At 45.5% G+C, this 16,477-nt stretch overlaps 1 protein-coding gene across 1 annotated transcript in view; it reads right to left on the minus strand.

The window, feature by feature from the left end:
* The window catches only part of Prkca (protein kinase C alpha), a 383,669-nt gene that overhangs the window by 117,479 nt on the left and 249,713 nt on the right, over window positions 1-16,477 (minus strand). The window contains exon 4 of the mRNA XM_055592063.1: window positions 1,321-1,432. Within this exon, the coding sequence (XP_055448038.1) occupies window positions 1,321-1,432 (112 nt within the window). The remainder of the gene's footprint in view (window positions 1-1,320; window positions 1,433-16,477) is intronic.

Here is a 16,477-nt window from a genome sequence, read left to right on the forward strand (position 1 = left end):
CACACACACACACACACACACACACACACACACACACACACACACACCACACACCTGCCCTGGCCATAGCACACATGTGGAGGTCAAAGGGCAAATCTGTATGAATCTACTCTTTCATTCCAATGTGTGGATTCCAGCGATCAATGGCAGTTTCTCAGCAGTAAGCATCTTCACCCGCAGGACGATTTCTCCAGCCCTGCTCCAAGTTTTAAAATAGCCAAAAATACATTTACAAATGTGCTTAGCATTAGCACTTTCGGGAACACGGCAGATGATGTGTTTGGAATCTGAGGGTTTCTTGAAGCACAGGAGCCACTGACATGGATGGTAAGGCCATTAAGCCTGCACAGCTAGGTAAGCTGAACAAATTCTGGGCTCTGGGAGACTTTCCACAGCTCTACTGTTCAGAAACCCTAACTTATACATGATGCTGTGATTATTCCATGCAGGACACAAAGCTCTGTGGTCAATCTAGTCCGTGGGAATAAATGAGGACATGCTGGTGTTGGGCTAACGTTTATTAAAAACACAGGCTTAGTAGCTGCCTCTTCATGCCCTAAAAGTATACATTTTTACCTAAGCAACTAGCACAGGTAACTTTGTCACTTGAGAATTAACAAACCAGAACATTTCTGAGGCTATTCTTTTCCCCCTTTCCTTTGGTATTGGATAAGGATGTATATATGACTGAGGAGGAGGATGGAAACGGCCTCCTGTCCTCCATGTCAGCAGACCTCTGTGAGGTCATGTATAATTAGACTGCTCTAGATCTCATCCGTTCAGCAATGGGCAGGGCGAGGGAGCTCAAGACGCTACCGTGGTTTTGATGCTTACTTTGGCTTCAGTTTTAAGGAGAAGCCTGCTGGATTTTTCCACAGTCCACCCACTAATTAGAGACACAGGAAGATAATGATTGTGGTTGCTTAGCTTATTTTGAAGCCAACCAAATGTGGAACCCGGAGGTGGGGTGTCTTCTGTGGGGTTTGACTAACCTGCATTTTACAGGGATTGAAGATTTTTTAAGTCACACACACATACACACACACACACACACACACACACACACACACACACACACTGACAGTACCCACTAACCTCATTTATAGAACCAAATTACTTTTGGTGTCCATAATTAGACAAGTAGGTAGTTGTGATAAACTAGAACCTGGAGAAGAGAGAAGTTCATCATTTTTTTAATCCTTGCCTTTATCTGAACCAGTTCTTTGTTGATGAGCTGCTGTTGAGAAGTTTCTGAAACCCTGGCACCAAGCAAACTTAGGAGCTGCAGAGCCTGGCCATCTACTGAGAAAGAAAACTTACTGTCACATTTCATCCCTTGGTGGATAAGTCCATAGAGCAGGGACCCACAGTGGTCACAGAAGGTAGGGCTTCCATAAGTGTGGATCTTGAACTTGTGCTTGCTCCTGGGGTCCTGGAGGGAGAAGAACAGCATCATTTCACGTGTGAAAGGGCTATGTTTTTGGTTAAGCCAAGCTCACACCCTACGTTCATTGCATTAGTTTGGCTAGTACCATACTGTACTAGAGTCAGAGGAGTTGTGTACCCAGTGTGTGTGTGTGTGTGTGTGTGTGTGTTTTGACCATATCACATTTTTATACTTGTGTTCCCCTGCCTTTGAGGTATATAATTTGTACACAGACAATGACAAAGTTTCTATGAAAGTTTTCACTTGAAGCCTTCCATCCTCAAAGTCTGGGAGGGGGAATGCTCAGTGTTTCAAACTATTCTGGTCCCTGTCCCATGTCCCCTGCTCCCTAAACACTTGGCAAGGCGGTGACACAGAAGAAATATAGAATCTGGTATTCTTATGAAGCTGAACTGGGTGACCTGGGATCTGGGAACTCTGGGAAAGCTCTTGTCTTCCAGAATCCTGAGGGGCTGTGCAATCAAATAAACCCTGAGACTGATAGGACCTCTCGATTGTGTACTTTCTCCAAAGATTCTGTGCACTTGTCTGGGGGAAATGTCAGTGATTACATGAAAAGAAACCCACTGGGGTAGCCCTGCCCCCAAGCATAGCTGTAGGCTCATTGCTCTCACTAGCAGACCAGACAGACTTCGAGGGTGCAACCAGTTCCTGTTCTTCAGCTCACACAGAGAGAAACAGACGTTATATACAGCATGCTACAGTGAGTCTGGATTCTGGAGTCTCTGGCTGGATTTTGATACTTTTCAGTAGCATGAATTTGGTCAGATAGAAGGGGAGGAGGACCTCCCCTATCAGTGGACTAGCAGAGGGGCATAGAGGGAGAAGAAGGAGGGAGGGTGGGATTGGGAGGAGATGAGGGAGGGGGGCACAGGCAGGTACAAATTGAATAAATTATAATAAATAATAATAATAAAAGATGGAGAGAAGAGCAGCCTCCAACAGTAGAGCAGCTGATCAGTTTCTCAGATGTCTGAGAGGCAGGGCAGAACGCTGAGAGATCAGGTCAGCATCAGCACCAATTAGCCGGAGCCGTGTTGACAGTGAAGGTTGTGTCCTCCAATGCGGAGGGCGAAGAAAATGCTGGGGGAAAAGAAGCAGCCAGGATCCCTGCAGGAATGTGGCATCAACAACTGACAGCAAATCGAGAGTGGCAGCTCACTCGAGCCTCTCCGGAGGATGCACGGAGCAGCCAGCCCTGGGGTGGCCGTGCTGCCAGCCTGACTGTCATACAGATCTCCATTGACTCGGCACAGGGGCAATGGGCCTCCTTTTCAGGAAAACTAACTCTTACTCAGCCGGCACCCCTATGTCACCTCCGGGCTCTAACTGCTGGGAGATGGAGAAAGAGGGGAAGCCACTTCTTGTGTATGTGTCTGGAGACCCACCAAGTCCCAGAGTCCTTCACTGCCCAAAGGACGTGTGCGGCCCTGGATCCCGTTTATGGATTATGACGCCTGTCTGTACACATGCGAACTCCAGCAGCAAGTGAGCATATGCAAAAGGTTTGCGACCTGACAAGGGCTGAACGGACAGAAGAAGGTGTTGTTGTATTAGCCCTCACGGAGTCCAAGGTTTCTCTAAGATACTTCAGTGGCATGGGCTGCAACGGAAGCAACGGGAGAGCCGGGGGTTCCAGCCTTCCCTGGTGGTCAGAATGGAGGCCAAGCAGGGAGCCTTTCTTCAGTCCTATTTCCTGCACTCTGTGTCTTGCCCTCCCAGGAAGTTCCTGGGCAATCACCATGTGGTGAATTTGAAACTGCTTGGTGGCCCGGATTATCCCATTGCATGGTCCCGAATTAAAGGTCAAGACGATGCTATTGCCTGCAGAGAAGAAGGGGGAGGCAGGCACGTGGGAACTCATCCACTGTAATGAATTCCACTAGGTCTGACAAGAGAAACTACCTTGTTACCTAAATGGGACTCACCACGCCTTACAGAAAGCCACTGGGGCAGAAACTCTCCCAGGCTCTCTGAATTTCTACAGCCACTGACAAGTGATGCATTTACCGTCTCTGGGCCTCTGTTTCCTCATCTGTATCCTGGACCATGGGGAGGGGGGTGGTGAGAATAGCATTTTAATTGAGAGCTTGTCAGGAGGTGCCCCGAACTGCTGAGGGTGGAGAAGGAAGAGAGCAAAGGAGGGAGACGAGGCCGCTACTAAAATTCATGTTGGAAACAACGGTAGTAGATGGTCTCTTCAATTCTGTCTTGATATTCAGGAACAGAAAAACATCAACATAACCCTCCTTATTTTGAAATCATTTAAGACTCACAAGAATTTGCAAAACGAGAACAGCCTGTTCCTGTGTGCTCTTCACCCAGCTTTCCCCAGGGAGAACATCTTATGTAACCACAGCACGTTCCGCAGAGTGGGGACACTGCTGTCACCCCGTCACCAGCTGACTCGCAGGCATCCTGGGGTCTCTAGATTCCCTGTGCGTAACTACAACAAGAGGACTTTCATTGTACAGCACGTGGGTTAAACATACTGTGCGCTGGGCGGGGAGTGCAGTCCTGTTTGCTGTGCAAATAGCAGGATCTTGAGTGGAACAGCAGCAGAGGGACATCTGCTGCCCGTCCCTGGGAGCCCTACCACTGGATCTCATCTGAAGGGGATGAGGAGGGTGATGCCAGAGATCTGCTCCAAAGTAGGAGCAGCAAGTTCCTCTCTAAGTAAAGGAAACACACACAGTGTCTCATCCTCTGTGACCAGTTCTTCGGAACAAAGTCACTTTGAGTTTCCGGCTGACCGAGGGTTCAACCAGGTATGCAGCCAGCCTGGGTCATGGGGAGATTAATGAAGAGGCAGTGAGTCTTCCGGGTGGAGAGGCACCAGCCACAGAGGGAGCCGAAGCTGGAGTGTGCTCATGTCTAAGTGTTGCAGGTCCTTGGGTGCTGCTTTGGGACTCTGTCACACCCATAAGCCTGGGCACCTTCACCTGGTGGCAACACCCAATGTATGTCACCTATCCCTTTGCCCGTGATGGCTTCCACCTGCCATAGCCACCAGAATTCTACCTGTTACAGCTGATGCAGGGATAGTAAGAAAGGCCACTGTTTCCTTTCAGAGGACACACACACACACACAGTCTCATGCAAAAGAAAGAGAGCTCTGAACTGACATTGCTAAATTAGCAACTGGGATAGGGCCAAGACTGACTATTAAGTTCTAAATCTGAACTTTATCTCTGAGCTCCCTGGGGAGCAAGGTGAGACAGTAAGAGAATTGGAGGAGGTTTCTGTAGGATTGCAAAGCTGAGTCCAAAAATCTGCCCAGCTCACCTCTAGCATCATTTGTCTCTTGCATGGTGCACCTTCATCAAACACATAGCAAATACACATGAAAGACTACATCGGAACAGCAAAGTGCTTCTATCGTGCTCTGCTGGGAGGTTCTAGGGAGAACTATGCCATGGGTAACACGGGGTAAGCCTAGCTGTAGCACACGAAGAGGGGTCTGTTTTAGAGTGAACCTTCACCAGATCAGTAGTCTTCCCCTTTTAGTGAAACTCATGCAAAGGTTACTTTTGACCTGTTGAGATAGCCTCTGCTTGAGGGGATCATAAAACCTGCTGTCCTGCATCGCAGGTCTGATGTTACATCATGGCAGACCACGCAAGTGCTTGACTCAGAAGCTTCTGCTGTCCATGTGGCTCTGGCGAAAACAGAGGCTTTGAGTACACGGCTTCTCATAGGCACAAATGAAATCTCACTCACAAATCTAAATCCGGATTTCTTTCCAAAAAAACAACCAATGGGGGGAAGAATGCAAGTTCTATTGAAAGCATCTGCTAGCCGTGTCTTATTTCTTAGTTCTAAAATATAGTAACTCAGCCAGCTTTCCCTGGAAAGCCTTCTCAACGTTCCTGTCAAGGCGTTTCCAGGACTCCCTCCTCTTCCACCATCATTGCCATTGTTATCATTGTTCTTATTGTCATCATCATCAACTCCTCAAATTGGTAAAAACACAAGCCCTTAGATCTGTACAGCACAGATTTTGAAGCTGATGGAGCTTTGGGCTTCCTAGTTTCTTCTTTGCTGGACTCTATGTCTTTACTGAAGGCAGTGTGTTCCAGGTGAGGATGCAATCCCAATCTTTGTCTTCAAGGATGGACAGATATCCAGCCATGGGCAGAGTTAAGCTTCTGCAGGGATGGATGCTCCTGAGCTACAGGAGGCAGGCAGCTGTAAGGATGAAGATGAGGATGGTTCTATGGAAACAGACTCTTCACATAGCCTTTTCATCTGATGAGCAAGGAAGGCAAGCTTTGGCTGGTGTGTGCATGTGTGTGTGTGTGTGCGTCTGTGTGTGCGTCTGTGTGTGTGTGTGTGTGTGTGTGTGTGTGCACATCTGTGTGTTTTTGTGTGTGAGATCCCATCCTTCATTTTCTACCCATATCCGAATTCCTCCCATATGCCCTGGAGGTTTCTCAGAGGACCCAATGCTTGTCCTTGAAGGCCTCAGGGTCAGGCTCTCTGAGTTCCTGGGCAAGGCTGTTTTTAATCCCAAGGAGCTCTGGGGCGTGACTTCCTTGTTCGGTTCCTTCAAGCTGCTTCCTCTAAATACCAAGGAAAATTCCCTGCTCTTACCATCTGACGTGTTCTCATGAATCATACTTGGAAGCTGGGCTTGGGTCTAAATGTCACCCACATGCTGACTACATAAGCAACACCGAATGCACTGCTCCAAGGGTAAAGCTGGCATCATTACTGTGATCTTAAATTTCTTAGGAAGCAGAATTCTTTTTTCTTTTTTAATTCCATGAGACAAGAAAGAAAGAAAGAAAGAAAGAACGAAAGAAAGAAGAAAGGAAGGAAGGAAGGAAAGAAAGAAAGAAAGAAAGAAAGAAAGAAGAAAGGAAGGAAGGAAGAAAGAGAAAAAAGTATTAAAAATTTTGTTTTGTTGAGAAAAACTGCAGGTATTACCAAAGCCGGGATGATTTTATGTAACATGGCTATTACTGCAATTACTACATCGTGTCTCGGCTATAAGAAGGGATCCGCCTAGTATGCTTTCTCAGAGGCTGTGTGGATCTGGCTCTCTCTCCACTGGAGCTTTAGAAAGCACAGTGCTCACTAGGGCTGTAGCTCAGGGTTAAAGGTCTTGCCTCGTAGGCATAAAGCCTTGGGTTCCACGCTGAGCATCACATAAAACTGGATGTGATCCCAGCACTCCAGGAGGATCAGAGGTTCAAGATCAAGCTCAGCTACATAGCAAATTTAGTATCACCCTGGGACTTTAAGATCACATGAGACTTTGCTGTGCATAAAACAAAACCAAAACCAAAACTAAACTAAACTAAACAAAAACACAACTTTTTCTTTGGCCAGGCTGGTCTTGCTGTGGATGTTGTCTATGAAAGAACTCCCGTTCCTCGTTGCAGGAATTCATGTTGCTCCTGTATAGTGGCCACATTTTATTCTGATGAATAGCAGTCCTCTTCTTTAAGATACATTTAAAAAATCTTTTTAGATTTATTTTTACGTTTATGGGTATTTTGCCTGCATGTATGTATGTCACCTGTGCATGCCTGGTGCCTGTGGACATCAGAAGAGGCGTTGGATTTCCCAGGACTGGAGTTACTGATGGTTGTGAACCACCATGTGGGTGCTGGGAACTGATGGGAATTGAACCTAGGTCCTCTTCAAGGGTAGCAAGAACCCTTAACCACGGATGCGTCTCCCTAGCCCCAATACTAGTCATCTTTAGAGCTGGGCTAATTTATCAAACCAAGCTTCATTAGTAGGATTCTTAAGATTTTTTTTTTTTTTTTTTGCCCAGGTGAGCAAGATGCAGTCATTAGACCCAAGTCCACTAAGTCTGTAAATCCATAAAATTTTCCCCCAGCAAAGCAACTACCAAATAAACTGCAATACACTTATCGTATTGAATACAATGTAACAAGTAGAGCAAATTAGCTAGCTCTTTCTAAAACAGCATTGACTGAGCACCAGAAACTACCGGCTGACAAAAAGAGCAAGTCACAGAGTCAAACATGGGCTAGAAGGACATTTATGTCAGAACCAGAAAACAAGCATGGCCCTTCCTCCACGGAACAATGGCGTAGCTTTTCTCTAGATAGATTTGTACATGAAATGCCTCCAGGAAGTGTGGGGACAGACAGGTTTAGAGATGAAAGGGAAAGGGTAATTTGAACATTATCTGAGAAGACGTAGGAGAAAAGACAGTTCATACATTTTCCTTGCGTCCAAAATGATGGTCACGTCCTGCTGCATGCATTTGGTTACATTTCATCTGGTTCATGGGATGCCATTTGCATGTTAGAGAAACTGAGGCGGTTATCACATCTGCCTGCAGAGTTTCTTGAGCAAGCTACCAAGAAGGTACTTATAACTGTGAGGTAACTGTGAAAACATTTGGAAGCATAATCTATATCTTTAAGCTATGATATGGGGTTGGAGAGATGGCTCAGAGGTTAAGAGCACTTGCTGGTCTCCCAGACGATCTGTGTTCACTTCCCAGCACCCATGTCAGGAATTTCACAGTCACCCCTAACTCTAGTTCCCAGAGGGATCTGACATCTCTTTTGGCCTTGCAGATACCCTCAAGCATGTGCACACAAAATTTTTGACATGAAAATATTTTTAAAGGTATATATGGCTTACTTCTTCCTGTTTTGTATAGTACCTGTACACACCATTTTCAGACATTGCTGTATGTATGCATGTCAATGTCCTACCAATTATAAATGCCAAATTACCAAAGAATCATTGCTCATTCATGGAATTCCAACATTAAAATATGTTTTAAATGTGGAAATATCTACACAAGAAAGCCTATGCAGTATTCATTTGAAAATAAGCATATTTTCTAGCTAGGCTTCTTCACTTTACTTGAAAATTATTTGCTGTGTACCTACTATGTGTCAGTGATGCGTGCCAAGTGTGGAAGACCCCAGGGGGGGTTCCTGTCTCATTGAGGACGAGTGCGTTATGCTGCATAAGTGAACCACTCCTAAGTTTCAGTAGCCAAACAACGGTCATTTCTCCTCCCTTTGTGATCTTCCTGATACAATGGCCTCTACCAGGGGTAGACCCAAATCTTCCAGCAGAAGATAAAGAGAAACAGCAATACTACTCTAAGATTCTTTGATCCCTCACCTACAAACGGTGCCATAATTTCTCTGCAAATTTCACTAGCCCAGGTAAGACACACAGCAAAGCTGGGAGTCAACAACATGGAGCATGTGAAAGTTCTTCCCCAAGAACGGGCAGCAAAGATTTTGAATAACATCACTACATCAAAGAACCTCAGCAGGTTTGGACTCCCCTTCCACTCTCTACTGGTTGGAAGTGCACAACAGAATGGGCTTCGAGGTTCAGCTTGCAGGCTGAAGTCCACCTGGAACCAGCCCTAAGGTAGTGACGCTGAGAGAAACCATCTATCCTTCAGCTATCACGAGTGGGCACAGCAATAGCAACCCACGTCCGCATCTCACTGGCTTACCACGGCATTCAATCCTCACTCAAACACCAGGGTGGAAGTGCCTACTGCTCATCTCAGGGGACCAAGGGGTGAAGGACCCACTGCTGTGTGGGCCGAACCATCAGGGCAGAGGAAAAGGAACTCAAGAGAACAGTGCAGGTAGCAGTTTCACGTTGGGAAAATTCTGACTCTTTGTAGGTGTGTGTGTGTGTGTGTGTGTGTGTGTGTGTGTGTGTGTGTGTGCGCGTGCTCTGCTTCCTGAGAGTAGGTAAATGTCACACAGCAGGACTCAGGATCCACCGGTCTCTTACAGGTGAGGGAAGAAAGTGGGGAGGAATCCAATCTTGTGCACAGACAGCTTTATTTCCCAACACTATAATACTAGTAGTTCGTGGGAGATTTTTATTTAGAGAATGTTTTTTCCCTCATATTTCCATATTGAGTCCTCCAAGTAAAAATATTGATAAATCATAATTCTTTTCCCATTTAGTTAACTATGTTTACTGTTTTACTGATTTATAATAACCAAGAGTAGTAATTTTTATCAGGAACGCATCATGTTAACATGTCATTAATTTTTTTTTTCAATTTGGAAATAGCCTTGGATTTATAAGTTATAAAAACCATGGAGAGCAATGGTTCTTAACCTTCCCCATGCTGCAACCCTTTAATATAGTTCTTCATGTTGTGGTGATCCCCAACCATAAAATTATTTTTGTTGCTGCTTCATAACTGTAAGCTTTTACTACTGTTATGAATTGTAATGTACGTATCTGATATGCAGGATATCTGAAGCACAACCCTGTGAAAAGGTCATTTGACCCCCAAAGGGGTTGGGACCCACAGCTTGAGAACCACTGATGTAGAGCATCACAGGGACAGCCCCTCACCCCACTGCATTTTCTCTAGCGCTATGGTCAAAACCAGAAGCAGATGTTGGTGTAATTCGACAGACTTTACATGGACCACTTATTCTGAGCCTAGTTCCACGAGGCTTCATCATATTCTTATGGTACAGGGCTGCCCATTGCCAGTTCCTAAGGGTTTCCTCTTCCTGTTATGAGTTCCCTACCCCTACCTCATGATGACCGTTGATCTATTCACCATTAAAGTTTAATAGCATTATTAAAGCGCCAAACAATGTCCACGCTAATTAGAGACGTGTTTGGCTCAAATGTTATAGCTTGAAAATAAAACGTGATAGGAGTAGAGGAAGTAACCTTGTTACGGAGACTCTGCCAACTCCCTGTGAACCTGTGTCTTAAAACATTTATGGCCAAGTTTACAAGACTATTTGAGAGTAACTCAGAGATGAATGCAAGCGCACTTATCACCATCTCTGCCGATCTATAGAAGGAAGACTCAGGCCATTGTGTGAGAAGCCCTGTCACCGACACAGTGATGTTCAGGGACAAGTTTTGAAGCATACTATTTTGTATTAGCAAGATAATGCTCCTGAGATTTCTATGTTTATTTTTCTTGTCACACATGTGAAGTAAGAATTACATGCACCAAGGCTGCTCTCATGCCTTGTGAACAGTGCTGGGAGGTTCCCCAGCAGCCGCTTTGGTAAATACAGAGGAGTCAGAAGGTGTAACCCTGTCTTTTCGGCTTGCAAAGCCCAAATGGGCAAGGTTCCGCCCTTTGAGATGTCTGGCTGCCCGTGAAAATGATCGATTAGTCCCTGTTTATTTTCCCAGTGGTAACCTCCCTTCCAGCCATGAGAGACATCACTTCTTGGTAGTATCTGATCTTTCTGGCTTTGACCTTATTTTTTAAAAATATATAGTTCACGGTAAAATATTATTCTTAAAAAATAATGTTAATTATTTACTCACGCGCTCATTTACATAGGTAAATTATGTTCATTGCAAAACACTAGATATCATTTTGCTGGATTTGACAAAGGCATAGCTGAATTGGAAGGACTATAAATTAACATTTTGGTATGTTTAATTTAACAAAGATTGAGAGACAGAAGCAGGAAAGTGGAGTTTTTTTTTTTTGTTTTTTTTTTTTTTTTTTGTTTTTTTTTTTTAGGAATCATATTTAGTAGACTGGTTTAGGATTGTCTTAACCGAAGTGTTCAAATAAGTAGTTTACAGATCACTATAAAGCAGTGTCCCATCTAACTGTTCGACATTTCATGTACAGATGTACTACCTCTGATTCAGTCAACCCCTGATCTCCACACATTTAGGTTATTTCCAAATTTTTCTGCATCAAGACCAAGAGGATTTACAATCAGACATGGGACAAGAGCCCCGGAAGATCTTGGGAGAAAAGCCAGGATTGGAAATCTTGGGTCAAATGGACAAATATATAAAATATTAAATCCAAGAGCAACCCGTTTGTCATGATAAGAGGCTCTGCTTTTGACCCGGCTGCTCCGTTGGAACTGGGTGGTGTGGAGCCCTGTGAGGGAGCTTGAAAGTTAAAGCTCTCCTGTGTGAGCTCAAAGGACAGGTTAGCTCCTGGATTTCCAGGGCAGGCTTCCCGAACCGCTTAGCTCATACTGTTAGCAGACCTCTCTCCTCTCCTCTTCATGTGTAGCAAGTTCTCGACCTTTCCAGAGGAGATTTGTTACATTGCTGGCACTCTCTCTCTCTCTCTCTCTTTTTTTTTAATCTCACCCTAACTTTTATTTTATTTTTTTATTTTCAAGGCAGGTCTTGAATCTAGCCCTGAACAACCTGGAGCCGGTTATGTAGCCCAGGCTGGCATTGAACATTTAGTAGTCCCCTGGCCTCTGCCTTCTGAGTGCTGGGATCACAGGCGTGTGACATCATTTTAAGACAGGGTCTCACCAAGTTGCCTATGTGGCCTTGAGTTCACTCTGTAGAAAGACTGTAAACCTATTCTCTTCCAGCTTCAACCTCCCTGGCGAATTTATTGTATGTTTGGGTTGAGTGGAACATTTCATTATTCCTTTTTGAAAAGCAGGGATTGAGAAACAGCAAAGGTTCTATTTTTTTTTTTTTTCTTTTTGGATAGTGAACCCTCAACAAGTTGCCTATGGTTGTCCCAAGCCATAAAAACACAACATCCTGGACAGGCATGATGGCACATGCCTTTAATCCTCGTACTTAGGAGACAGAGGTAGGTAGATCTTTGTGAGTTCCAGGCCAACTTGGTCTACACGGTAAGTTCTAGGTCAGCCAGGGCTACACAGCTCTGAGTCACTTGGGTACTTGGTATCACACTGATCGGCTTTTACAGATGTAATTAGGTAAAGCCCTTCCACCTTGACCCTCCCCCGTGTAAAGCACTGTCCCAAGCAGAGGTTCGTGGTCCTCATGCTTGGCCTGTTCTGTATCGAACTTTCAGCTTTCTTTCCTCACTGATGTCTAAGCATTTCTGCATTTGGTGGCTGCGTGCCAGGGGCTGAGGGGCACACTTTGGCATTGAAGGGAGGCTGGCCTGCCTCCCTCCTTCTTCCCTTTTCTTAAACAATAGGAGGCAACACTAATGCACTTTCCCCCAACTGTGACTTTAAATGCTTCCTAGGAGACGTCTCCAGAACTCAATCTAAAACAGTGACAAAAATAGCGGTCCTTGTTGAGATGCTCCAATCCCACATCTGAACCCACCGGCACTATTCGTTCATCTATTATAAAATGCAAAGTTTAGCTTTCCAGGGGGTGCACAAAAAAACTGTACAAATTTAGAATTCATTCTCCCCCACTCCCCCCCAAAAAAGTCGAGCAAGTACTTAGGAAAACAGCCCTGTGAACACACTCCTATCCACCTGTGGCAGACTGTTGCGCTTCCTTTTCCCCTCTGCAGAGGAAGGCGCTGGCTTGGGGTGTGGAACAAAGTGGAGGAGAGGGGCGTGGCTTCCAATGCACTAGCATATATGCCTTTGAGGATAATGTTCCTTTCATTTGGGGAGATGGAAACACTGTAACAGTTGCTAGTCTAAAACTCCCGTCTTTCCCCTGCTAACCAGCTTAACCTTAGAAGAATTCCACAGTCAAAGAGAAGATGGAAACATAATAAAAATCGTATGGCAGCTGACCAGCCTCTGAAAGGCAGCTCGGGTCCTCACGGCCACCTCTGTAGGCCCAGTGTTTGGAAGCAGGTGGACAATTCACTTGTCTACCCCCACTTCTAACACAATGCCGTCAGAGGGGCATATGGGAAATGAGACTGGGTAAGTTCTGCGCCCAGCCTCATGTCTGAAGGGCTCCATTATTTCCTTTTTTCTTGTCCTCGTCCTCATGCAGGGTCAAAGAAGGAGCATATCTGTCTTAAAGACAAAGGAAGAGAGGCTAGGAAAATTAATTCAACCAGGATGCGTAGCTACTACACGATAAGGTCAGAATTTTAGACCACGCCCCCTTTTTGCATGCATGTGTATGCATGTGGAGGTCAGAGGTTGACCTCAGGTGTCTCCCTCGGTGACTCTCTGCTTCACTTACTGAGGCAGGTCTCTTATGGAATCTAGAGCTCACAGAGTTGACTCGTCTAGTCAACCAGCTTGCCCTGGGAGGATGCTCTGTTCACTTTCCAAATGCTGGGATCACAGGCAGGTCACCACACTCGCCTGGCTTTCACATGGCTTTTATACCTGGCTTACTGCAGTCTGCTCATCCACTGAGCCTTTGAGTCAGTTGATGAGGCCAGCTCTGAGCCAGACACATGGAACACGTTAGGCAGTATATCACTCATGCCGACATCAAGATAGAGACGCCCAGTGTACACACCCTAGCTTTCCCGACATGTAATACAAATGGACACAGAACAGAAGAGTTGATCCCCTCAGTGCCAAGATGTCACCACACAGAAATAAGGACAATGGCGTTTTTAACTGTCCCTAGAGTCCCACTCCTATTCTTACAAATGTGTCCAAGTTGGAGCAGAATGGCAGATACCCTTTAACTCCACTAGAGGGGAATAGAATGACATCTAGGGATGCAAGCCAAACCGTTTACAAGTCTGTCACCTCCGGAATGGAGAAGAAGCCTTGCTGTCATGGCTCTGCTGATGGATGACCTGTGTTAGAGGTTAAGTCTTGCTGAGATTTTCTTCAGCCTCCAAGATACACGGAATTCAGACAGCCTGCTCTTTCTGCAAAAGTTTTTTTTTTTTTTTCTGTCATTTCCAGCTAAACTCACAGCGTCTGTCAGTTAAACCAGTGCAATGCCACAGAGAAACTATCCGGTAGATGTGCGCAGGCACGTTTTGTTCATCTAGAGGTTAGGTAGGAAGTAGTCTGTGACAACATGGGAGACTTCTTCACGGTCTATAGCAGATCAAGGGTTCACTTATTAGGAAAGTTGATGATTGGGCTTAGCGATAATAGAACTTCTCCAACAACAGAATTATTTTATTTTTTTTAAATTTGCACTGCTGTCCCCATTCAGTTACCACTAGCTACCTGTGGCCCCTGAGTCCTTGAAATGTGCTGACTTCTACACGTCGGTTGTGAGACATAGAGAAACTGATGCTGAGCTATTCCCTCCTCCTAGCTAGCTTTCCCAGTGCGGGACAGTGCACTGTTACGATATTACTGTAAGAACAACAATGTAACAATATTAATGCTGCCCAGTGCTAGGCCCTCCTGCTACAGCACCAATCTGCCGAACAAAATGACTACAGTAGCGAAATAGCGGCAGGACCGTTACAGAGCAGCTAAGCATTTTCTCATTTAAGTTGAGGTCTTCTCCACAGGAGGGAATTTCATGGCTGGTACGATAATCCTGGTCAAAAGCCCATGGCTGGGGAGGTCATACACCACAGGGGGGAACATGCTATTGTTATTTTGCTAAATAGACGTTTTGCCAAATCGCCTTTTAAATATTTGTGTTTATACCTGTGAACGTAGCCTGTTCACAACCTTGGTCAGAGAAGCTTCCTTCTGTCTGAAGCAGCTCTGGGTGCAGGGGTGCAGAGCTAGCCAAAGTCCTGACAAGGAAAGACTTAGTGCTCACTCCTAAACGGGACATCTCTACCACCCGCACCCTAGCCCCACACATAAGCAAGGCTCAGGGAACATCACAGAGGAGGAGTCGGGAAGAACGTTAAAGCAAGAGATGGGGAGGAGGGCTATGAAAAGCTGTCTTCTGCATTTGACGTGGTCATTGCACAGCATTCATGAACTCACAGCAAGTGTGGCTAGAAGAGGTCAAGCCAGCCAAAATCTGAAATAGAGGGGGGCAGTGGGGGCAGCGCTGTCCAGGTCCTATCACCTATGAGGAGCCACAGGCAGTTGATGGCTGCCAGGGGAAGGAGAACCATCTTTCTTGGGCAGCGTGGCCACTGGTAGCCTGCCCATGCTCTAGCGCAGTGGTTCTCAACCTTCCAAATGCTGCAACCCTCTAAAACAGTTCCTCAGATGGTTCCTTCTTATGATTATTTTTGTCGCTACTTTGTATAATTTTGCCATGCTATAACTTTGCTACTGTTAGGGATTGTAATGTAGAGATCCATGTTTTCCTATGATCTTAAGTGACCCCTGTGAAAGGGCTATGTGACCCCTGGAAGGGGTTGAGAATTGCTGTTCTAGTGGATGCACACGTGTGAAGCACTCAGTGGACTTAGTGGGTTATTTAAAAAAAAATATGATGATGAGGTGATGAAGTTGTGAGGGGAATGCTGGGGAGCTACAAGAGGAAAATTAGGAATGGATAGGGTCAATTTTCATGTATGCATGTCCAGACTTCTCAAAGAAGATAAATGATTATACGAAAGACATGTAGTAACTTCTACGGGGAGCTGAAATTTAAGCTTTTTCTTTATGTTTAATTTAAGCAAATTTAAATAGACACAGGGGGCTGCTGGCCCCTGGACTGGAAGTTGCCATCTAAAACTCTCTCCCCCAAGAAGCTTGTTTGTTCACAGTGGTGATATTTGCCCTCCTCTGCCCACACACTGTGGTGGTAGAGCCGGACCTCTGACTCTGCGCTGGATGGCTGTGGTTGGGTGTCCCTTCTGAACCTGCCGTTTATGCTAAGCCCCCACTCCCACCCCCGTTTACACCCCGATGTGATATTTATTCTCGGCTGTCAACTTGACTGCATCTGGAATGAGTTACAGTCCAGAAATGGAGGGTGCGCCTGGAGGAGATTTTTCTTCTTGGTTCGAAGCAGGTGAATCCATTTCTGCTTGAGACCTTTGAGGTGGGAAGACACACCTCTAATCTGGGCTCTACCTTCTGCAGGAAGTCTATCTAAGGACATAGAAGAAGGAAGCTTGTGCTCTTTGCCTGCTCGCCCTCGCTTTGCTAGCACATTCATTCCTTCACTGGCATTAGAGCCGACTCTTGGTATTCCAGGACTTACTGAACTCCAGCTGAGACATCCAGCCTCATGGACTGACCAACTACTGAATTCTTGGACTTTCTGTCCACAGCCATTGTTGGATTAGCTAGAATACCGTCTGTAAGTTATTCTCATAAATCCCCTTTACACACACACACACACACACACACACACACACACACACACACACACACACTCGTGAATTCTGCAAGTTCTGTTACTCTAGAGAACCCTGACTAATACACCGAGGTATAAGGTGCGTTTTAATTTTCCTTCTCTATCCCTGTCAACTTCTTTTCACACCCACTACCTAGCACA

Source organism: Psammomys obesus, unplaced genomic scaffold (genome assembly GCF_907164565.1).
Source record: "Psammomys obesus unplaced genomic scaffold, mPsaObe1.curated_primary_1811, whole genome shotgun sequence".
Lineage (NCBI taxonomy): Eukaryota > Metazoa > Chordata > Mammalia > Rodentia > Muridae > Psammomys > Psammomys obesus.